This window comes from Coloeus monedula (genome assembly GCF_965178545.1).
Source record: "Coloeus monedula genome assembly, chromosome: 12".
In the NCBI taxonomy this organism is placed as follows: Eukaryota; Metazoa; Chordata; class Aves; order Passeriformes; family Corvidae; genus Coloeus; species Coloeus monedula.
The window spans coordinates 12,327,039-12,351,538 of record NC_138792.1 but is presented as its reverse complement, the minus strand read 5'-3'; the positions used below and the strand labels follow the sequence as shown (position 1 = coordinate 12,351,538).

The following is a 24,500-nucleotide window of genomic DNA, read 5'->3' as shown; positions in this document are numbered from 1 at the left end:
TCTCTTCCAGGACATGCACTTGCACAAATTCTTCCACTATTGCCAGCTGGTTCAGGCGGGAGCTAAGGAAGTACCAGGAGAGCTTGTTAAATACCTAAAGGTGAACAGTGCCTGTTGCTGGGCTTTGTTTGTGTTTTTACAGACTGTCAACAAATACCCAGAGCCCTGCGCTGTGGAAACACACCCTTGCTGGGGCCGGTGCACTGTGTGGTACCCTTAGTTTTGCTTTATCCTATCAGATAGACTAATATTTAAATGACATGTTTTTTCATGTCCCTACATTCATTTTATCTTGTCAGATGATTGTCTGTGTGCTGCTTCCCTCTGCCTTCCAAAAGGGATAAAACAAGCAGTCAGCATCACTCTGCCATGCTCATGGCAAAGCTTCCTGCTGGTGGACTCAGACGCTCCTCCCTTGCTGCTCTAGGTTTGATTGAGACCTTTAAACTGTAGCACAACTCCTTATTTTCTGGAAGCCCAATCAAAACAGGTGGTTTTTTTCAGGCTGAAAAAGATATGTGAGATTATCAGCCAGTTAAATTTGAACAGAGGTAACCTATGACCTAGACTGAGCTTTTTGGTAATCACTGCAGCATGAGTAAGGGCCTTGGAGCAGGTCCAGCAAGGGCTTCTTCAGGGAATATAATTCTTGGCTATTTACTGTCCTTGTTTCCTTCCATAACTGCCTGTTTTTGAGAGTGCTGCTGTAGCGACAGCTCCACTTCCAATGATGGGGATGTATCACCACAGGGTTACTTCATGTGTGTCAGATAATGTATAAATACTTTAAGAAATAGAAATAATAGCAGGTTTTGAAGCCAAACACTAAAATCACAGTAGCTTTGTTGTGAGCATTTTGCCAGGTCCTAGCCCTGCCGAGCCCCAGAGCCCTCACTGCAACCTACAGACAGGGAGATAGGTATGTGCTGACCACAAGTGAGGGATTCTTAACCACCACTACCTCAATAATTTCAGTAATTTAAATAGATAGATACCGATTTAAAAACCTTTCATTAGATTTGTAGGTTTGAAAACTGAAAATGAAATGTGCTGTCTTTCCTAGACTCTTACCATGAGCTTCAGGCACAAGAGCTCTCTGAGACTGGTGGAGAGCATATGCACAAGATGATCTTGACCTTCACCAAGTGCCTTAAACTCCATTTTTGATAGCAGACTATGCTCTTTGAAAAGTCTCTCTGCAAGTCATCGGGCAGCAGTTTTTCATGTTCCAAAGGCATTTGGGGAAATGGGACTTCAAAACCTGGCACAAGTGATGAGAAGACTTGAAAGCAAAACTTCAGCCTTAAATTCTGGGCTTTTCAAATCAAATAGTAGCATATGACCTCTAATTAAGTCATAGCTGCCTGGACACATCTGAGAGGAGGATTAATACCTGCCATGTGGGATTTATGTTGCTCCCTAAAGGTTTGCAGCTGGGATCTGTCAGCTGGAAGGAGGCAGCAAGTTCTGCTATGGGTCCAAGTTTCCCTGTCCTCCAGTGAGCTGAAGCATTTCCACACCCTGAAGCCTTTGCTAACATCTGTCCCATTGCCACAGAAATGTCTGCGGACTGTAAATGTTTAACATCTGCAAAATGTTGAACTAAAAGTGTCTGTGTTTTGAACATTTGTTTTAGTGTTTGCACGCGATGGAGATCCAAGTAATGATTCAGTTTCTACCTGTAATTCTTATGCAACTATTTAGAGTCCTCACAAACGTGACGCAGGAGGATGAAGTAGCTGTCAACTGTACCATGTGAGTATTGGGTGAACCATCCAGTGACAAATGCAAAGCCACAAATGGCAGTGCAAAGCAGGGTCTGGTTTCCCAGTACAGGGTGCTAAGTGACAGTACTGGCTGTCCCCTGCTGCTGTCTTCCCCTCGACCATGTGGGTGGCATGGTGGCATTGTGGGGCTCTTGTCCTGGAAGTTGTGTGAGGAAAAACGTGGTACTTTAAAGATACTCCTGGTTTGTTTCTCAAAAAAGAAAGGGTTTGGGTGACTCTGGGAGCAGAGTTATTGTCGTATCAAAAGCTCCAGAGTGCCCAGGCGTGTCCCAGCTGCAGGCAGCAGATTTGGGGAGCAATGTCGTGGTCTCATTCCAGCACGCCAGTCCCTGGTTTCAGGATTGCTCCCGGTGCCCCGGAGCTGGGTGTATTGTGCTGCAGCTCCAGCTGTGCCGGCTCGGAGCTCCGGCGCTGCCCCGTCGGCCCCAAGAGGGCAGCACCGGCCCGGGCGGGCGCTGGAGGGAGCTCCAGCAAAAGCACCTTCCCTGCCTGGCACCGCAGCGACACCCTGGAACCGAGAAATGCGCTAAAATATGTGCCTTCCTCCCGTGGTGCTTTCTCAGTGAAGTGCTGCCGTGCACAGGGGGTGCTGGATGTCATCCTCCTCTGGTCCCAACACATAGTGTGCATCCATGTACCAGAAGCATCCTGTTCCTATGGAACTGGAGGCTGGAGGGTGAGCCCTGGTCCCCAGGGATGTGGTGCCTATTGCAGTCACAGCCCTGCACCATATGATGCAGGTTGTGAGAACTTCTCCTTTGTGGACCACTGTAATACCACTCTGTTATAAGCACCAGAGGGCAAGGACAGGGGAACAGGTGACCCCAGGTACCTGTTGGTGACCAGCTCCCACCTTCCTTTCCAGAGATTTTTATCAAAGCTTGGCTTGATGCTTTCCAGTTTGTCAGTAGCTTTCTGTTTAATGAAATCTCTTTTATCATCAGATTTTCATAGTGGAATTTAAAACGCACTTTATCTGATAAATGGCTTGTAAATTCCTTGTGGTTTGGCTTGTGGGGTCTGTGACAACATGCCTCTGTTGTTCCCTCTGGCTGGGAGTGGAATGTAAATCCCCAGTGCTGGCTGGGGAAACTAGGCTCTTGATGCCTTGATCAGCCATCTGGGAGTGTGTCCAGAGGGCTGGCATATTCTCCAGGGTCTGCTTGACCTTCTCACACTGCAAGGCAACAGACCAAAATAATCCAGTGCATGTAACAAGGAGCATATGATGTAAATAAAGTAAAAGAAAAAAAGAGGAGGCTTTCAGAATTAATAAATTCCGGGGATGCAAGGAGGTATCAGATTATAACAATGATGGACAATGTTCCATCTCACCTCCTCATGCAAGGAGTCTTGAGTGTTAAAAGTCAGCTTGTCTGGGTGATTCCTGGGCCAGCACAGAAGTGGAGACGGGCTCTGGGCACCTCATCTGAGTGCTTTGTGCAAGGATGGTGCAGGAGCTGTGTGAGGGGGTGCTGGCCTGCAAGAACTGGCACTCTGCAATGGCCATGCATGCCAGCAGTGAGCTTTTGGGGTTGACCGTGGTGATGTGGTGTCTGCTTTTGTGAGGTAGAGGAACTTGCCCTCATGTTGCATGCTGAACACAAACCATGTTTCTCCCCAGGGTTCTTCTGCACATCGTGTCCACGTGCCATGAAGAAGGTCTAGACCACTACCTGCGCTCCTTCATAAAGGTCAGTCATGAGATACTGCCCCTCAAGACTCCCTGCTGGGAGCAGGCACACACTGACACTGCTGTTCTTGTCCCAGTATGTCTTTCGAGCTGAGAAACCGAGTGCCAAACAGGTGAAGATGACCCATGAAATCTTGGTCCTTTCCATGGCCACCATCTTGAAGCAGTCGGCAGATTTTCTAGCCATCAATAAGCTACTCAAGGTGAAGTATTGGCAGTACTTAGCTGCCAAGGGTAGAGGGGAAGAAAAGGGAGTCTGGTATAAAGCCCAACACTTACCCCCATCTAAACCCACTGCAGCGGCAAAGCTGCCAGGGAAACTCCTTGCATCCATGTTCTTGAGATTCCCCCCTTAAAACAGAGATGAGTTCTTGCAGGGAACATCTATTCATGGCAGGAGACAGAAAAAGGCTGTTCATTTTGCCAGTTTTACCCATTTTCCTCCAGCCACACCTGAAGGGTGACTCACAGGAGTCAGACTGAGTTTCTGCCTCTCTGGGCCTTTGCAGGGCTTGCACCCCAAACTCTGCTAGTTCTTGGCAGGGTGCATTGGGGTGCAGAGGGGCTAAATCTGTTCCCACCCTAAGATTGGCAGGACATCTCTGGGCAGAAAAAGCCTCTGTTCCAAGCCAACTGTGTAAGCACAGATGTGCTTACAAAAAGCCGTTTGAATGTGAGCTCTCCCTCCCACATGGGTGCTGCCCCACATACTCAGGGAATGTCAGTCATGCTCAATCCTGCTGAGAAAAGTAATAGTATTCTTTGTTCATTCTAGTATTCGTGGTTTTTCTTCGAAGCACTGGCAAAGTCCATGGCAATGTACTTACTGGAAGAAAACAAAATCAAGGTAAAAATGAATTTGGTTAATGCTGCATTACAGAACTGTCACAAACTCCTCCAAAAGCTTTTCTGAAAAGCTGTGTTACTCTTTATTTAAAAAAAAAAAGCTGCCAAGCTGAACAGCTTAACTTTTTTTTTTTTCACTTTGCTTTTACCTTTTCCGCCCTTTCACTCTCAAGTGTAATTTAAAAATTCCAGAAGTCCTTACGGCTTGTGCAGCCTCCTTTTCTGTTACTACCTACTGCAGTTGCAGCCAATACTTTCTTTGGCAACTGTTTTATTAGGAAGGCAACAAAAACAAATGGTAAAGAACTCGTGCCTGTGCTCAGTTCTCCCCAGGTGCTGGCTTGCAGCACTGAGCTGGGATGTGCTCTTGGTTTCAGCTGCCCAGAGGCCAGAGGTTCCCTGAGTCCTACCAGCATGCCCTGCACTCACTGCTGCTTGCCATCATTCCTCATGTGACCATCCGCTATAATGAGATCCCTGAAGAGTCCAGGAATGTCAACTTTAGCTTGGCTAACTTCCTGAAGGTCAGCAGTTCCTTTCCTTCTCCCAGGATTTTATCGGGGGGGAAAAAAAAAAAAAGATAGACAATGAGAAATATGGAGCAAGCAAGCAAATGTGGTTTTACTTTATCTTGTCTTTGTTTTTTTTCAGTTGTGAAAACTCTGGAGGTTTTTTTCCTAGGAAAGAAACCTTCTCTTTCCAAAGAGACAGTAACTCTGTATGTTACTGAGGGTTTTCAGGCATACCTAGCAACTGTTTGGAACCTGAAATATGTGTATTCTCGTTTTAAATATTTCTGTTGTCCACTGGAGACTTAAGTAAGGTCATCCAAATAAATTCAGAGAAACAGGATCATGTATGTTTTGGAAAGTCAGCAGCAACCCAGAGGATGAAATCTGTCTGCTGGCAGGACAGCAGTATGGGGAAGATTTAGGATGATTGCTTTTACTTTTAGTGGTTGGTCACATGTTTCTATTTTCTCTCCAGCGTTGTTTGACTTTTATGGACAGAGGATTTGTTTTTAACTTGATAAATGATTACATTTCTGGATTCAGCCCAAAAGACCCTAAGGTAAGCAGTAGTTTTCTTGAAAAGTGGTTTGCAGCTCTACATATCTACATTAGTCAAAGCTTGGTAGTGATTATTTTGTACAACTCTTGGAGGCCTTTTAGACTGTTCCTGCAGAGTCTTTTGGACCTCTTTGTCTGGGCCAAAAACCTGTACCCAGATGTTCTTTAAAGTAATATAAAGAGTCAGAATTAAAGGAAAGAGTGGTTAATAGACTGCATGAAAAAGACAAAGCAGTCCCAAGTGACACCCGTATGCACTGACACTTACGGAGAACAACACAAGAATTTGCCAATTAATAGTGAGTTTTCACCATCTGTGCTATTTATTAGATTCTTCAATCCTTGTGCAACAAGTACATTGAAGTGGAAGAAAATGGGTCAAACTAAAAACATAGTTTGTGTTTGTCTTTTTTTATCTCAGCTGCTGGTTGAATACAAGTTTGAATTTCTTCAAACTGTTTGCAATCATGAGCACTACATTCCTCTGAACTTACCAATGGCATTTTCCAAACCCAAGCTGCAAAGAGTTCAAGGTATGTTCTTTCTTAAGAGACTGGCTAAAGAGCTATAATTTATTAGTCTTGACGGCTTCTGACTAGATGAGCTTTGGTTTGGTATCAAGGAAATGTATGTCCTGGTTAGGACATTAACCTCAGGACAAGATGCTTTTCTGTCAGGTTTACATCATTTTGTTCCAGAATGGTATGCAGTCAGTCTTTTCAGTATTTCCTATATTTTAAGTTTTCATGGGACTAACAATATCTGGAAGACACTGCCTGTGTTTCAGTAAATACACAAATTGTGCAATGTAATCCTTTGATGTCAGGAGTGTCAGTCTCCCCTGAGAAGTGTCTGTCTCATTGGTGGGTCCTGTAGGGAATGGAGATGCAGGAGAACAGAATGAACTCACTGCCCTGCTTCCAGCTCTCCTTGTGGCCACGAGAAGGGGATCTAGGTTGCCTTCTGCTTTCATGTTGAACAAGAGCACAGTAGTGCACAATGTGTTCATGCTTGTTCTCAAACCTGAAGGCAGTCAGCAGAACTTGAGCCTGTGCCAGTCCTTGGTGCATACCAAGGGTATTTGTACTGTGGCACCACCACACATCCACACTGCTTTCACTGTCACACCGTGTCCTCTTGGGTCCTGAAGCTGCTTGGCACGGGGTGGATGGGGCTTAAAAGGGGCTGAGCTGAGGCTGTGTGCAGGTGTGGGTGGCTGGAGCTCTGCCGCTGATGGCAGTGCAACCATCACTGGCCCCCAGGAGTGCTACAGTCAGTCTCATTCTCTCTGGGTCCTAATGTCTCATCTGTGCTATGTAAATGCAGTAAAGATTGCCAGATTGGGATGCCAATAGCCTGGCCAGTGTAAGTACTGGAGAGGAGAGTGAGGTTTGGGATTCCCCCATGTAAAAGCCCTGTGGATTTATGATTGTATGATTTATTCTGCTGGAGTAAAGGGGATGTTTGGTTGTGCATCAGGGTGAAGCCTTACAAGTCCCGAAGTGGTTCCACACACACATACAGGTGGCAGAAGCAGTAGTAAATGAAATATCCCTTATTTTGGTATATATCTAACGCCTCAGAGCTTTCTGGACCAACTGCTAATCTCTTACATCAGTTTGGCTACTTGCCTGGCATTGTTTAACAAAGAGTATTGCTAGAAACAGTCAAGAAAAACATGTACACAGTGCCTCCCTGATGCTTGTTAGTGGCATGGTAACATAAGGATGCTCTTTCTTGGTTAACTTTCACCTTTGCATTTGCGATGGTTAAATCGAAAAGCTGTAAGGGCAGCTCATCTTTTCTGCTGCGTTTTATTGTGATGGACCTACCAGCTGAGGTTCACATACAGCTCATGGCAGTAAGCAGCCCACGCTCAGGTAGTAGAAGTGCCTTTGCAGTGGTGCCTGAGCCCTGCCTGCCATGGTAGAGCCATGTGGGGATGCACCTTCACTGCAAACTTGTCTGGCTTTATGGACAGACCTGTGGTTACAGGGGACAGTGGGCTCAGGAGAGACCCTGCTGGTGTGTCTGACCTCTTCATCAACTTACTTGGATACAGAGAGGGGATGGCCCAACCCCTACTGCTCTGCTTCTAGGAAAAGAGGGAATAGCCCCCAGGGAGGTGGATAGAGAGAGTTTCTGCAGCTTCAGCCAGTGCAGATGGGCAGGCTGGCAGGTGGGCAGCTCTGCAACCCTATCCTGTTGAGTTGGAGTGTTGCATCTTGGAACAGTGACTCTGAAATCTCCCAGGTAATGCAGGGCTGGTTGTTGGTCTGTCCCTGCTGCCTCACATGGGGACATCAGCCAGAGCAAGCCCCAAGCTTGGCCTCACGGCCAGCAGCACACAATTAGTTTTGCAATGTTGTGATGGGAAAAAAATCCAAGGGATTGACAGAAGTTGGGAGTTAAGAAAAGGCCTCACAAATAATATTAAAACATGACATACTGTCCTGTTTCTCCAAGATTTAGAGCATTACTTGTTCCTGTTTATTTTTGCTGTCTTTTTATTTGTCCGTTTTCTTTTTACACATAATTAGAACTTTTTTAATTTGCTGTGGAACGGTTCACTTCAGTAGGTAGGTCTAACTGGAATGATCAAATCCTCTAATGTCAAATTACGTATGCACTTTCCAATCGATTAGCTTGCATCCACTTAATGTAATAACCATGATGTGTGACAATTAGGCATTTGCTAACATGACTAACAATGAAAGCTAGGTAATGTTCCAGATTTCTTTTTCTTTCCTCTGAATCAGAGTTTCACAATCCAGTAAATGCTACTTATGATTCAATGAATTAAAAAAATCTTTTGCAGCCACAGAACTGTTGGAACCCTTTGGCTGGGATTTTCAAAGCTGTATTCACCCTGCTTTACCACAGAAGAACTTTCATACCTGTGGGGTTTTGAAAAAACAAAGCCTGAGCTGAGCACATGGCATTTGTATCTTTTGGGGGAAGAACACAGAGCTTGGGGGTTATCCCTGTGGTGGTTCTAATTTGGTAAATGGCCTGGCAGATATAATGGTGTCAGGACAAGGCCATTCATAGCAGCCCCAGTGGACATGCACCCTGCACCACAGTCAGTGTATCTGTCACTTCACTGCTGCTCTGTTCAGGCACCTCAGTGGAAGTGGTGCCTTATCCTGGTAGCAGCCTCTGCTTTGATCACAGCATCTGCCTGAATCTGTGTGAGATGCAGAGTACAGGTTAAGTTAAGCAAGGTGATGAGGTACTGAGCTGGCTTTCTCTTCGAAGTCAGCGCAGCTTCTGAGGAGCTGTGTTCAATATCTGCTTCTGGCAAGTAGCTGCCTGGAGCCCTACCCCGGCTCCCCGGTCCATGCAGCTGCCCAGCTGTGCAGACTGGGATGCAGCACTGGTCACTTGGCACCATGTCCACATTTGCATCCCTCATCCCAGCAGCACTATATGCTTTTGCTCTGCTCTCTGACCTGGAGAGGAGGAACGCAGATTCATGGAGGATGTGGAATGAGCTGCAGAGCAGCACTGCTAGGGCTGGGTGGCCAGTTAAACCCACCATTTCTCCTGCCCATTCCCACCCTCACAGCTGCTTGGTGGAGGTTGGTATCTCCACTGCCTGGGTGGTTTGGGGATTTACAGGACAGCCCCCAGTCAAGAGCAAAGCATCCCCAGGCAGCAAGTCATGCTGTCTTTCCCCATTTCAGCCATCTCTGACTTACAAATTACTCGTTGGAGAGAGAAGCTTTGCGGAGCATCACATTGCAGAAATCCTTCCTTGTGGTGCTGCTAAAACAGTGAGGGCTGAAATTAATGAGCAGCCTGAACTGGAAGACAAGTTCTTTGATATGACTTAGTTCACTGGTGGAGAAAACTGTATGGTCAGTTCAGCTTTATTCAAAGATCAGTGCACTGTAGGAGAGAGTGGTGAGCACTGCTCAAGGACTTTGTGGCTTAAGTGGCTGTTATGTCTTGCTCTGAATAGACTCTTGGAACATTTCCCCTAACCATTGTCTTGTTGTTTCTTTCAGATATAAATCTTGAGTACAGTTTAACTGATGAGTATTGCAGGCATCACTTCCTCGTGGGGATGCTTCTTAGAGAAGCCTCTGTTGCCTTGCAGGACAATTATGATATCAGATATACTGCTATCTCGGTCTTAAAAAATCTCTTGATCAAGCATGCCTTTGACAACAGATACCAGCACAAGGTCAGGCCTGTTTTGTTGGCTTTTTAACATAATGTTGAATTTTATGAATAAAACCACATACCAGAGTTTTAGATATTCCATGGTGCACAAAGGGTATTCTAATTGCTTTTCAGAGAACTATTTTTAAATAACTGATAGTTATGGAATAACAGTAATAGCTCAGAAACCACCTAGGAAATAATTGTAGCCCTCTTACTCATGCTGAATATTTAGGTAATTAAGCTCTAAGCCATTAAGGAACTTGAGAAAGTCATTAGCCAAGAGTTGTTCAACAAAATTAGGACATCAGTGATGTTCTGGTCTTGGGTTTAAATTCATATCCCGTATTAATATGCTATAATCAGGAAACAGAACTGATCTCTGTTGCAAGTCAGCTGCATGTTTTATTAATTAGCAACTCAGAGGAGAGGATCTCGATTCTCATGAGGTGCTGGGTTTCCTCTGGGTGGATCTCAGTTTTCTTTGGCCAGAGGCTCAGCATGTGATGATGCTGAAAGAGGCTGGAAATGGGTTTGTTTTATCCTGGTGCTGCTCCCTGCTGACCCATATGCCCTCCAAAGTACCCAGCTATCTGTGCAGATATTACCTGTCTGTTGCTGCCTGTTCCGAGCTTCCCCTCCCCCTCCCAAAGACACGTGCTCCTGCCCATGTGCTCCGAGCTCCTTTGTTCCAAGCGCGGGCAAAGCCAAATGTAACTCAGACTCTTCAGCAGTGTCACCCCGGGTCCACCCCCAGTCCGCCCCTCTCCCCTTCTCCTAATAAAAGATGGTCGAGGGGAGGCTCCGCCTTCTCTCTTGGCTCAGCTACTTTCCTATGAACGTCTCTGGTTGTCTGTCTCATTTGAAAGCTTCTAACTGCAGGGAATTGAACGAGCAGGGAGCTGTATTTCTCCCTCTTTGCTTCTGCTGATGGTATTTGCTCTGCAGCTGATACAGGTACCGATTTTAGAGCTACTAAAGTGCTAGATCGCCCGTGCTACCTCTCAAGGCTGCTCGAGGCTTTCTAAGGCATTGAAATACAAGCGCTAGCCGGTATAAAGCTGAAAAGATACCTTCCACACCTGTCCTTGCTGTAGCCTGTAAACATGCCTCTTTTTAGTTTTGGTCCCCACATTGCTCCTAGTGTGCTGCATTCCTGAATGTTGTCTGGGAGCATGGATAGCTTCCTGGCATGAGGGGTGGGAGGAGTGCCCCAAATGTACCTGGGGCTCTCATGGGCCTAGAGCCAGCTCCTCTTCCCTCCCTTCTCTGCCTGTTTGAAGGCCTCAGCTGGATGTGGGCTTGTTTGTCTCTGCAGTGAGGATCCACGACTAACTCAGGAGCTGTTTACTCCCTCAGTGTGCAGCACATCCCTGACTCCTCAGAAACTCTACCTGTCCTACTGTTGTCCCACAGGATATTTGTATATGTGTTGTGCTCCAGGCAGTGTGACCAGGAAACTGCCTGGAGCCAGGGCAGGATGCTCAGGTGGTGTCCAGAGATTCCAAAGTAAAAAAATTACGTCACGGGCAGGACAGGCTGAGCATGTGTTGGCACAGCCTTGCTCCAGCCAAGGAAACCCCAGCTCCATAAATGGCTGAGAGAAGGTTTTTTCAACCCATCAGTGTTTTCAAGATTTCTTTTATCTTTTGTCATACTGGATCAGAAGAGAAAATTGGATTTCTTTATTATTTAAAAGGTCCACCCAATTTGCAAGCCTTAAATTTCTTTTTTTTTTAACCTTTCAGCCAAATCCAGAATAGTATATGTTTAACAAAAAAGAATTGGATGTAAAAGAGTCCTCCATTTAAAAAATGTCAACCCAACCGTTTTTGATCTGTATCACTTAATCCGTGCTTCTTTCTGTTTTCACTAGAAGCATTTGCTATGGAGAACTTCTGACTGGAAGCACTAGCCAACACCAGGCATGGAGCAAATGTTTCTGTTATATTACTCCTGGGTGTTGCACTTAAAAATCAAACTATGTGAGTCAAGTGCCAGTTGAAGAGTTAGGAAATCCAGGACTTAGCTTGTCACACATCCTGTAGGACTGGAAATGTTATTTAGCCTCCAAAACCCCTGAGTGCCCCAAGCTTGTTGCTAGAACAGTAATACCTCTCTGGCAGCTCTAGAAGTGGAGGTGAGACGCCAAACCAGCTCACATTCTCAAAGACCATATAGTGCATAAATACAGATATATATGTATATATGTTTTGGCTCAAGAGCTCCCCTTTGTTCACTCCATTGGAAGCCTGGGCTCCTAGTGAGATTTTTCTCCGTGCCTGCTTTCAGAACCAGCAGGCAAAAATTGCCCAGCTGTACCTGCCGCTATTCGGGGTGCTCCTGGAGAACCTGCAGCGCGTGGCCGGCCACGAGGCACTGACCTCCTGCCCTGTCTCCAGCCCTGTGAGTAAAGCTGGGGTGCCTCCATGTCTAACATGTTTTTTGACAGTGTGTGCAGTGCTGTGAGGGGAAGTAAGTCCCTCCAAGTGCAATGAGCTTGAGCAGGACGCAGCCTTGGACTCCAACTGTTCTGGGGAGATGCCTGTCTTCCCGAGAGTTCTGTGTGTGGCTACCAAGTGGTCTTAGCCTTGCAGACTAGACTTTCCTCGTTGCTGGGGCAAAAGAATAACAAATAGTACATTTGAGAAAAACAATACAAAATTTCAACTTGATGAAAAACATAAAGGAAAACATTGCTGTGACTTACTTTAATATGTTCTCCTATTCTTTGTACTCCTTCCCAATTCCTTTGTCTCCTTGTTATAGAAGTAAGGAAATTCCTGTTTTCATTGGTTTTGTTTTTAAAACCTGCTCTAATTTGTCATTTTCTATTGCATTGTTTCCTTCTGTAAGAGAATAGGTGTTATCTTTTATTGGTTACAAAACCTTATATTGCTTTACAGGCATCCAGGGATGAATTCATATGCAGTTTTCCATCCCCCTCAAGCAGATCCAGCCTGATTGCAGACAAAGATCCAGGTAAATTGATTTTTCTAAACTATAAATTTCCCATTTATTTTTAACATAGCTATTACCAGCCTGAAACGCTCAAAACCCATTACCCAAAACCTGAAACAGTCATTTCCTAAAAGACCTCAGAGACTCTGCATGGTTTTCCCCAGATGTGGTGTCACCCTAACTGTCCTTTCCAGATTTTTCCATTCCCAGCTTTTTAACGTGGAGCTTTGGCAAGCCCCTATGTGCTGTCTGTGCTGTGCTGACAAGTGCAAAGGGCTTAATTGTGGGGTCTGGTGTTTTTTCAGCCTGCGGAGCAGCCCTTCCAAATGGCCATGCAATAAAGCGAGAGGATTCAAAAGGATCTCTGAACTCAGAAGGAGCAACCAGTTCCCTGGATCAGTGTGAAAATGTAACGTACCAGGGGTTGGGAAGAGCAGTGCTCAGCCTGCAGGCTGCATCAAATAAGGGGGAGGGAAAAGGAGTTCCCTGTGGTAACAGTCGCCAAAGACAGCTTATAGATATCCTGGAAAGAAGCAGATTGATGTTTAACAAAGGTCAGAGTCACGGGTCTGGTATGCTTTCCCTCTTCAAACATCCCTGAGCCAAAAATAGAACTGTTGACAAATTACTTGTTGAAGATAAAAGGCAAAATCTGTGTGGAAAATCTCTGCTCCTATGGTGCATTTATCCATACTCAGATGTGCTCCCTGTGTGTGGGCGGGTCTGAGCCTGGCTAGACCCCGGTGCCTGGTGCTGGGAATTGGTTTCCAAATATCTGAGAAGCAAAGCACCATGGTGTGAGATTGCCAGTCACCACTGACTTCAGGTAAAGTGTTCGCAGGAAAATCAACCCAGGCAAATAACCACAGGCCCAAACTTGCAGAAGGTGACTGTGGTCATGCCAGAAAGACCTCTTAGCCTGCTATTCAGACAGGGTGTACTCTTCTTCTTGGCATATTGCACACATGGAAGTCAGGTATTTGTGCAAACCAGTCCCTGGTTTTCCTCAAGGCAATTTCCAGTTGTCTTGGGTTGGTGTGAGTCATTGGTGCATTCTTCAAAAACTTTGGCCCTTGCAACAAGCAAGGCAAAGATTATCTGGTCTCATGGCTGTGTCCTGACATGCTTAAAAGAGGTGGGGCCTTGCAAGCTCTCCTCCATAAATCACAGAGCTACAGGACCGAGTACAGCCAAACACTTGACTATCCAGCAAAGCCCTGAGCCATGTGCTCCGGTGCTGCTGATGGGGTTTGCAGGAAATGGTGTTGCTTCCAGCTCAGCTCTTCCCCCATGGCCAGACATCCTCCTCTTGAATGCCCTTGAATGTTTTTCAGAGTTGTTGAAAGCAATCTTTCTGTTAGGGAATGCAATATCCACAAAACCATGTAAAAGTAATGCTACATGGAGGAGCACAGCTTCAACAGTGCTCTGCAGAGACAGACACTTTGCTCATTGCCCTATTCCCATGGAGTGAGTTGTGTGCTTACTTGATAGTTTGGCATGGTCAATAGCAAATCTCTGGACATAGCACCATGTCTCCAACTCTAAAATGATTGTTTATTTCTGCTTTATTATGACTCACATCCACAGCTTATCCCAGAATAAACAAGATATGTGGATCCCTCTCCAAACATGTGAGGCAAAGCTTTAGGAGAAGCCTAGGGCTTAATCGTATCCATTTATCGAAGGATACAGCTCAGGCAAGCACAGAGAATGCAGAAGAAAATTGATATAACTTTAGAAGTCATGCTTCCCACCACACAATGCCCAAGCGTTTCCCATAGAAATTGACTCATCAGCAGGATTTCATTTATTTTGCCTGAGTCACTAAGTGGGAGGAAAATCAAAACACTTCCAAAAATCAAGGGGAGGAAAAAGTTCTTAGGCTGAAATGTCCTCCTTTTTTAATAACTGACATTTTGGTTTGGAGTGTATGTTTTTAACAGAAAGTCAGATTCTTGCTTTAAATGGTGACAGGCAGTGAACTTCGTTTTTACAAGAATTGGCTTTAAAAATGTCCAGGAGCTTGCATGCCACAGAGAGCAGGGAAAATGAAAGCAGGCTGCTGTGTATTTTGCTGGATAACCTGTCATTCACTGCTCAGACATTTTCTCTCTGAGCAGAGAAGTGTGTTCGGTGATGTGCCCAGGATTTCCAGGCTGCTCATCACTGGATGAACTGTTTCCAAGGCATGGTGCTGTGGGGGGCAGGAGGGATGCCAGTACACCTGGTATGTGCTGGGTTTGCTGTGACCATGCTGCACAGCCTCTGTTGCACAGCGCAGGAACCCAGGGCCATGGCCCTCCATGTCACACCTTTGTCCCAACAGATCCGCAGAAGCTCCATGAGGAGCAGCGTGTCACACTGCAGCCGGCTAGACCAGTTTGAGGTCCGGACACTTCTGATGTGCTACCTGTACATTGTGAAGATGATCTCTGAAGGTTGGTGCCTGCTGCTCACTGGGGGCAGCCAGAAAGACAAGGGACCATCAGTTTTGGTCTGTAAAGGTCCCCCCTTTGAGTTTTTTTAAATCTCAGTGCACTGTTCTTCATTTTCTTTCAGATACTCTCTTAGCTTACTGGAACAAATTCTCCCCCCAGGAGCTGATCAATGTCCTCGTGCTTCTGGAGTGAGTATCATGAGGCTGCTATTCAAACACTGCACCTTTGTGTGGTCAGAATGGCTAAGGAGGAGACCACAGTGCACGCACTGTCCTGTGCAGCACTAGGGATGTCTGGCCAGGTTGTAATGAAATTCTCTTCCTCCCTCTGAGGAGAAGCAAGTGTATATTGAGGAAGCACGGTGCAGTGGCAGTGCCCTGTGCTCCTCCTGGGGTGTGTCCCACTGTGGGCTCAGCTTTGCCTGTCACTGTCATATTCTCCAATTTGCAGCAAATTTGGGGGAACAGATGGGTGAGAAGACAGGAATGTGCCATAGAATTTTGAAACCACGGGTATGAGGTCAAGTGACTTGTAAATACAGACCCAAACCCTTGTGCACAGAGAAGTTGTGTCTGCAGGCAAGAACAGGGTAGGTTTTAAATGTTCTGGATTGTTCCTGATCTGCAGGATCTGTAACAGATACATATTTCATTTTCTTCCTAGGGTGTGTTTATTTCACTTCAGATATGTCGGGAAGAGAAATATTGCCAGGTACTGCATCCTTCCATCTGGTGCCGGGGTGTGGGCACCGTCCCTGTGCTCCCTGCCTCATCTGAGGCAGGAAGGGCTCATGCACACCCACGCCAGGCAAACCGCAGCAGATCTGGGCTCTGCTCAGCACCGTGCCGTGAGCAGGGGCCCCTCAGCTCAGCACCCTGCCCCTTCCCTCCCCTCCAGCGCCTGCATGAGAGCCCCAGGCCCAGGCGAGCGCAGGTTGGCAGTGTCCCCCCCAGCCAGCTGCAGGTGAGACAAGAGTCCTGGCTGCATCCCTGCTTCCAGAGCAGCATCCCTGCTCTTGTATTAGCCCTAGGGCCTTCTGGAGCAGGCACAATCAGCATGGTCTGGTCAGTCCCACTGGGACTGTCCCGGATAAACCAGATTGGTGTGTTGTAGAGAAGAGGTCTCCATCCTGGTGCCTTGTATAGTCCCGTAGTGGTGTGGCTGCTGCTGCTAGCCCAAACCCTATCTTTGCTCCCCCCTGCAGGGTGCATGATGCCTGGTTATCCAAGCACACAGCAGCCGATAGGAAATCCCAGACGATGCCAGCGCTGCGCAGCAGAGCCGGGGTGCGGCTCCAGCATCTGGGCAGCTTGGAGACGTCCTTCACCCTGAACCACAGTACGTACAGCAGAGCCAGAAGGCCCAGGGCATGCGTCAGCCTGATGAAAACTGCGTGTAGCCATTTTCCACTTGCTGCTGGTTGCTTCAGGTTACTCAAATTCTACAGAATTGCAGTGGTCACCAGTCCTCCCTGCAACATTCCTAGATGGGTGAGGGCGGCTTTTAAGACAGCCCCTTAAAAATCACCCCTGGGACTTAGGACTTGTGTGGCTTTCTGCTCTTGCCTGTCTTGGCTCAGCTCCTTGGCTGAGTGTGTGTGCAGGTAACACCTTGGTTTGGTAGAGAGCAGGGCAAGCAGGAGCACTGCACTATACAGAGACCTGTGCTGGGATCTGCTCTAATCCTCTCCGTGTGGGTGTATTTTGTCCCTTTGAAGCACTTTGTCATTTCCCCTTTCTGGAGACAGTTTGGACACCTCATGCTCTGTCTGGCTTTAAAGACAGTGATATTAAGGGGCAATACTGATACTGTTTTTCTGGTGTGGCATCAGGCTGAGGCAGCTTCTCTGAATGGAGTTGTCATCTTGCTATTCTTGTATCATCTCCCAAATGCAGTGAAGTGCAAGGGGAAAACCTTATCTATATCAGCACTTGGATTTTTTGGGAGCTGGAGTGTTGAACACTTGTTTCCTCCTGATTTTCTCTCTGTCCACAGATGCAGGCACCTCGGAAGCAGATATTGTGCACCAGGCATTACTGGAGGGCAATATTGCCACCGAAGTCTGCCTGACAGTCCTGGATACCATCTCTTTTTTCACTCAGAGTTTCAAGGTCAGCACTGAAAACAAAAACGTAGAAAAGTGTGCTGTGTTTTTATATGTGTGTGGATTTTGGTGATCCATTCTCCTAGAGCGGAAGAATATGGAAGGCTTTACAAAAGCAAATAATTTGCAGCTTGTTTATTTTCCAAAATACTGAGTGTTTCCTGGGGTATCAGAGTAATTATACCCTTATGCAATCTTGCCGTTTCTTCAAAACTGCAAGGCCAGAGAAAATCACATGGATGTTATACCATGACTTTTTGTAGGTATTACAAAAAAAGAATAAGAGGAAATGTACATAGTGTAGAAAGGAGGGACTAGAGGAAAGGGAAATGAATGTCCAACATTTTTAGAACAGTCACTGTTTTGTACCCTAAATTACCTAGAAGTGATCCCCAGATTTCTTTGAATCACTGTACATTAATATCTCTGGGGCTGAGGTACTCCAGCTGTGGTTACCAGTGCAGACAGGACCAGAACCACTAGTAGAAATCTTCTCTTCCATACTGGGATTCATGCTTTTGGCAGTTACTGCCATCTACAAAAACCAAAGCCTCTGTGGTAAAGAGAACCCTTGGATGGCAGTGAAATACTGTTCCAGAAATGTTCTTCCTGAAGTGTAGTCAGAGGAATCCTGCCTGTAGCAATGTGTCTTGCATAGTTTCACAAGAACAGCTCTGGATTTCAGAGCAAGCACGATGAAGATTTCCTCTTTAGATGGAGATGAAGAGAAAGGTCATCATAGCCTCTGCTTCTGTTGCAGAGCCAAAAAGCCATCCTGGTGGAGACGTTAAATTACTCCTTAGAAGTTTGGTAACAGCAAAAGGATTTCAATGCAACACTTAAAGCTTGCTTGACTTTCTCAGCTGCTTTTTTGGAATATTACTGAACCACAAAACAATGTGATTTTCAAACCACAGGATAGAATGGATTCCCTTCTGCTTTAGTGGGCTTCTGCTTCGCTTTTATGGTCACATGGTGCTACCACACACAAGTGGGTCCTGTGCTGCAGCAGCAGGGCTGATGCTGTTCCCCTGCCACAGGAAATGAGCTCAGTGTAAAAGTCTGGATCCTAAAGTTACCACAAGGTCTGTACAAGGTGTCAAAATCTGAGCCAGCCCAAGGACTGGCAGTGGGATGGGGGCTCTTGATTTCCTGTCAATACAGGATATCCACATTCTTGTGTCATATCCCAATTTCCTGCACAATCCTGTGAGGATGACAGCAGGCACAGCCCACCTGGTCTGACACCAAACTGTATCAATAACCCCCAAGTAATTCCTTTTTACCATAATCTCCACAAGGTGCAAACTGGCAAAACTCTGCAGGAAACAAGGGAAGTGAAATGACCAATGACAGCTCTTAATCTACCCAGTGAAAAGATGGGTGGGGTTTTTTTCTCCTTCCCCCTCTCTTTTGGGCTGCAAACAAAACAATTTTCAAGATAAATAGAAAGAAATGGAAAAAAACAAGTGTGATAATTACATTGGTAACAGCATGTTTTATTTAAAATAACTAGATAACCAGTGAAAGTTTTACAGATTCTTGACTTAGGTTTTGGAATTAGTGATGCAAAAGTGATAAAATATTTTAGGGTTTTTTTCTGGTACAAAAATAGCCTCTGCTAACTACTTTAAATTTGTAGTGATTGTTTTATTATTTTAATAACATTTTATTGGTTATATTTTTATTGAAGGCCTTGTTGCTTATCTGGCTTAAGAATTAATGTGATTAATTATGCAAAATTATCTCTGTCATTTCCAGCTTCAGGTACAACATTTTTGCAAAGTAAATTCTTCTGTTGCTTTCCAGACCCAGCTTTTAAGCAATGATGGTCACAATCCACTTATGAAGAAGGTTTTTGATATTCATCTGGCTTTTCTCAAAAGTGGGCAGTCAGAAGCAGCCCTTAAGCATGTGTTTGCCTCTCTGAGAGCTTTCATTAGCAAGGTATGTAATACATGACAAGGGTGTGGGAGAACTTGTAAGTATGGCAGAGGCACCAATGTGACAAGCAACACCTCACCCACTGCCTGTGAGAAATGATAGCTCTTGCTGAACCTTTTTCTATCTGAGCCCTGGCAGGTAGTGAGGCTGTTGAATGCCCCGAGCTCAAGCAGTAACAAAGCCATAGCTGACCACAAAAGACCAGTGATTGATGCTATTGCTGACATTGCCCTTTGTGCTTGTCAAAACCTGCCACTGCTTATGAGGACATTTTCAAGACCTGATGTATATGCAAACACCATTCCTCCCAAGCTGCACAGTTGTCATAAATACAAAATTAATTAAAACATCCAAATCCCTTGAGTGCAACACTTCATTAATGAGGAAAATCCATGTGGCAGATTGCAGCCAGGCAGGGCACAGTATCTGAGTGGTAAGCAGCAAAGAGTAACTTCCAAAGGAGCTTTTGCACTGGCTGCTGAGCAAAGTCTGATTAAAAGAAGAGACTGTTTCGCAAAGGTGGAAAAAGTCTGTGCTTTGCATATTTTGCTATAACCCCACAGCAAAGCTAAGAGTTGGTATAAGTCTAGGGCTGAATTTTGGCTTGTGCTAAGCAAACACATGAGAAGCAGAAATGCAGAGGTCTTGCTGGCTTCCTATCTGCTCCAGTCAGCATGGTCTCCTACAAGGTGTTTTTTCCATGGGGCTTCTTAAAGCCTGCTGTATTGGCAACTGGCAGGGACAGGAATCACTCAGTTTTTCTGCAGGGTTCAGTGCATGCTTATGGCTCTACCTTTCTTTTTAAATTTTCTGCTTGCCTGTGATCTGCTTAGCCTTGAGATCCATCCTGCTGCAGATCTGCACACACCCCACTCTTCCCCTTGCTAGACAAAAGTTTGGTTAGCCAGAACATTTCTTTTGTGCCTATAGCAAATAACAGACGTTCCTTGCCTTCCTGGCATATTTTCTGTGTTTTTTTTTTTTTTTTTTAATGTGAAGTCAAACCTGCGCACCTGCTTAATTTGATCTCACTGTCAGCCTTCAAAGCCTGGAGCCCTTCAGGGGTTCCACACTTGCTTTCCAAAGCACCAATGACAGCAGGGAGGCTGCATGCTTGGCTGCTGCAAGGGTGGGCAGTGGGATTGTTTTCTTGGATTTATGCCAGCCTAAATCCATGCTGAATTTCACATCCTGGGTCTTTAAAGATACAAATGACCGATTCCAGCTTTCTCACATTTCCCCTGTGACAGGACACTTACGGCTTCTGTAAAAACAAGATACGAGCCCAGCAGATGGTATCTATAAGGTGGAAGTGTTTTCTTTGCCACCTCCATAACCACATGAGTCCCAGACTTCCTTTTAAGTCCTCTCACGGGTTCTTTTAAGGCATAAAGTGGCAGTGGTGGCCAGGGCAGGTGGTCACTGCATTTTATGACAAGTCAAGGATGACATGTTTTCCTGCAAGTTTATTTTCAAATACTAGCTCTGCTGTACTTCTTAACTTTGAGAAAAGCAAAAGTGAGTTATGCCTTTGTCACAGCTAGAATGGAAAATTTCTCATTTTTATGGCCTTCTGTAGCTATAATGACAATGAAAAGAGTCCCCCTCTTATTTGTGGTCACAGCAAATGGTTGCTGGAGGGAAAAAACTCATGAGATTTATTCTGCATCCCAAAATTTGTCTTCTGCATTAAATCCAGTTATTTTATAGGCAAAAGACTTAAAAAAAAATGTTGCAAGAAAGCAAAGAACAACAAACTTCTGTAATTGTTTGCATCTTTGTTTTTGATTGCATGCATTCATTCTGGGAATTTGGGAAGAAAGCTGCCTCTGTTTTACTGGCTGACAAGAACCAACAAAAGCTAGATTGTTCTTGTTTCACACTCTAGGTTTTCTTAAGAACTGAATTTGTCTTTTCAGAGCATCACTTACAGATAAATACATATATAAATAGCTATATGCATGCTTAGGAATGGTCTTTAAATTAAAGGTTATAAAGGAAAACATGCATAGAGGAGGGGTCTGCATTGAAGACCAGCTCAGACATGTGTTCTGCCTGTCCCCCTGGCTGTCCTGCCCTCACATCCCTTTGTGGCCTTTCTGGGAGCTGGCTGCTGGGTTGACTCCTGCTCTGTTCCATTGTACTGGGGCTGGATCAGAAACAGGCTCCTCCAGTGTGCACAGTCATCACCACAGGGGCTGTTTCATGCTCTCCCCAGAGTGTGTTCTCGGCCAGCTGGAGAGCCACAGGCAGCACCTGGCTGGATCTCCAGCAGGCATACACCCATGGATCTGCATCCCTGAACCTGGCACCAGGACCCATTGTATCTGCTTGGGCTTGGTCTCCAGAAAGGGACACGGGTTCCCTGTGAAAAGGGCACAGGTTTTCCTCCAGAGCTGATACAGTGTGGAGGGGAGTGCACAGGGCTCCTCCTGCAGCAGATTCCCAGGCAAGGGTTTTGTCCCTAGCAGTGGGTTGGAAATGTCTGGAAAGCCTCTGCAAGCAGGCTGTGTCCCTGCTGAGTGCAGGTGCCAGCCAGCTCTCTGGTGTCTGTGCATCCCCAGTCACACAGCTGTGCCTGCTCTGGGCTAAGCCCAGTGCTGACCATGACCCCATCTTGCCCCTGGGGAAGGACTGCGTTGCAGTGGATAGCAGTTCCTTGGAAGCTCCTTTCCCAAGTGCACACAAGATCTTCGTGGCCCTGTGTTATGATGATGTTTGTTCTCCTCTTTCTTTCTCCCATTTTGTTTTTTTGAGGATATTTTTTGGCCAAAGGCAGTGAACACAAAGTATTTTGTGTCTTAATTCTGGTTTCTTGGTGCAATCCCAACATCTTGCTAGCCCCAGGTCCTAGATCCCTGTTTTAAGACCCTGTTGCCAACACACCGTGGTGGCAGCCACGGCAGCACCTACAAGTTTTCCTGGAACATATATACTTAATGCAAGGAGTAGAGGGCCACAATAATAGCTTCAGCCTCTGACTGACACTATTTACTGTCATATCCCATGGGCAGAAGGTAGTGGTGCAGATAAAAGTGGCTAATGGACCATGCCCCATGAGGACCATGGGTTTTCAAACAAACTGAACACATCTTTCCTCTGAACAGGTAAAACCATAGTTGCCTCTGTTGCCTCTTTGTGTGAGGGAAATTTTTTGGGCCTGGTTGCCAGCTGCAGCAGAAGGAGCAGCGTGCTGCTGTGCAATGCCCAAACAGCCTCCACCCCCTTGGAAGGTGTTGACATCTCCCCTCCCCAGCACAGCCCTGTGGTGGCTGTGGAAGCGGCTGCGTGCCAGCACTAAGCCCTTCCTTGTTCTGCTTCCCTGTGCTCAGCCTGCTGTGGCCGGGCTGGAAGGAAGCCCAGTGTTGAGTCACCTTCCCGCCGGTCACCTCTTGTGACCGCAGCCAGATGGACACACCCTGGCATCCCCAGGAGGCTGCTGCCCACTGAGGCAGGGCTCTGCTGCAGGTGTTCCTTTCCAGGCAGGGCAGAGCTTGCCCTGACAGCCGTGCTCAAGCATTTGGTGGGGAGACAGACAGGCCACCAGGGTGCTGGTGTTCCCCTTCTCCCTGCTGCAGGTCCCTGAGCCCTGCTGTGACCGAGGGAGCTTGCACTATGGTTTGGCTTTGTCCTGCTGCTCCCTGGGTGGCTCTGTCTGGGGAGGCAGAGCAGGTCACTGAATTTTAGGGTCTGAGGGACAAGCCAGTCTCTTGTTTGCATTTCTGAGGGCAGGCAGGCATGATTTTAGATGTTTTTGAGGGATCATGTAGAAGTAGATGTGTGAGGATTGCAGGTCATGTTTCCCATTGAGACTGGATTCCTGGTTGGAACCAACCCATTGGGCAATTGCAGCTTGCTCCAATTTCACACAGAGTAGCTGCCAGGCAGAATAGGGGAAATGGGCAGTGTTTTTATGGTTCCATGGTTATCCTATGACCTAAAGGTGTAATGGGAACTTCCATTAGGTGTTTAATTGTGATCTAACAAATTCATAGGTAGGATATACCTGGTTGGGCTCCGATGGATTTTTCTCATGTTCCAGATAGCAGCTTATGGTGGGAATGTCTGTGGGACCTCTCCTCTCTGTCCTACTGCTGGTGATTATGGCTTTTGTAAGAACATAATTCTGTCAGTCCAGTTTGGTGAGAATATGCCAATAAATCCAGATGTTATCAAGGAAGGGGTTAGATGGACATATGCAATCACATCTGCAAGAAGCATGACAGCAAAGTTCACATTGCTCTAGGAAATGTGGTTAAAAATAGGCCCCAAATTCATTCCTATAAATACTTTCAGGCTCAGAATTCTGGCAGAAGTTTTGCTGAGGCTGTCCAGGCTGGAGCTCAGTTTGTTGCCCTGTGTGCCTGCCCATCTGAACCCTGTGGATGCCATTTAGTGGTGTATTTTCTAATATTTGCATGTCTCTTGTGAAGTTTCCCTCAGCGTTTTTCAAGGGAAGGGTGAACATGTGTGCTGCCCTCTGCTATGAGATCCTGAAGTGTTGCACTTCCAAGGTGTCCTCCACAAGGAATGAAGCCTCTGCTCTTCTGTACCTCCTGATGAGAAATAATTTTGAGTTCACCAAAAGGAGAACATTTCTGAGAACTCATCTTCAGGTCAGTGGCTGAAAAAAAGCCAGAGAGCAGGACACCTCAGATTTAATGAACAGATACAGCAATAGAGCTCTGCCCTCATACCTGCAAAGGATTCTGCCACTGCCATATGGACAAAAAATCTACCTGCTTTGCAGGCTGTGCCTAACTCCTATTTCCAGTGACTGGTTCAGGCACCTTTAGGTAAAATAATTGCCATCAAGTCCTCCAAGCTGTAGAGTTTTTAGAGTATCAGACACCAGACACATCTCTGTGCCAGAGGCCGGCTGGGATGGGGTAAAAAGGACAGCTGCCCTTGAGGCAGGAGAAGGGATTTCCTTGGAGCAGGTTTTCTGGCATTGGTAGTTTTTGAAGCAAATGCAGATAGATACCTAGTGGGACAGATGAATACCCTCTGGGTTGTAATGAATCCCAGAAGAAGGTAGCTAATGTCCAAACAGGGATTCATATTATAATAGTTGGATTGTTGGTTCTGTTCAGCAAAGCAGTTTGGTCCTCTGGGGAGTGTTTGTCCTTGGGAGACGTGAGAGCAAAGCCACAACACCAACCACTACTTACATGGTGGAAAAGACGTGATGTTTTCCTGTGAGCATTTTATTAACTGTGACCTTAATAAAACCCTTTTATTAGGGCTTGTTTAAATAAAGCCTCTACCTTGTCCCAACAGATAATAATTGCAGTGAGCCAGTTAATTGCAGATGTAGCCCTCAGCGGTGGGACCAGATTTCAGGACTCCTTGCTCATCATTAACAACTTTGCAAACAGTGACAGGCCTATGAAGGTGAGTTGGAGATGTCACATCCCATTATGTGCTATCAGCCATTTATGCAAGGCTGGGGGCAGACTCCAGGAAACTGTGTTTGAAGGTTGGGCT

General features: G+C 46.1%; 1 protein-coding gene across 1 annotated transcript in view; it reads left to right on the top strand.

Moving 5' to 3' along the window:
• Nucleotides 1-24,500, top strand: part of DOCK11 (dedicator of cytokinesis 11) — a 78,777-nt gene that overhangs the window by 38,051 nt on the left and 16,226 nt on the right. The window contains 22 exon segments of the mRNA XM_082289470.1: nucleotides 11-100; nucleotides 1,637-1,755; nucleotides 3,412-3,481; nucleotides 3,558-3,683; nucleotides 4,256-4,327; nucleotides 4,704-4,850; nucleotides 5,314-5,397; nucleotides 5,818-5,929; nucleotides 7,937-7,944; nucleotides 7,948-7,975; nucleotides 9,407-9,585; nucleotides 11,856-11,969; nucleotides 12,470-12,545; nucleotides 12,830-12,933; nucleotides 14,854-14,965; nucleotides 15,087-15,153; nucleotides 15,629-15,676; nucleotides 16,170-16,303; nucleotides 16,961-17,076; nucleotides 18,879-19,016; nucleotides 23,447-23,629; nucleotides 24,294-24,407. Of these exon segments, the coding sequence (XP_082145596.1) occupies nucleotides 11-100; nucleotides 1,637-1,755; nucleotides 3,412-3,481; nucleotides 3,558-3,683; nucleotides 4,256-4,327; nucleotides 4,704-4,850; nucleotides 5,314-5,397; nucleotides 5,818-5,929; nucleotides 7,937-7,944; nucleotides 7,948-7,975; nucleotides 9,407-9,585; nucleotides 11,856-11,969; nucleotides 12,470-12,545; nucleotides 12,830-12,933; nucleotides 14,854-14,965; nucleotides 15,087-15,153; nucleotides 15,629-15,676; nucleotides 16,170-16,303; nucleotides 16,961-17,076; nucleotides 18,879-19,016; nucleotides 23,447-23,629; nucleotides 24,294-24,407 (2,241 nt within the window).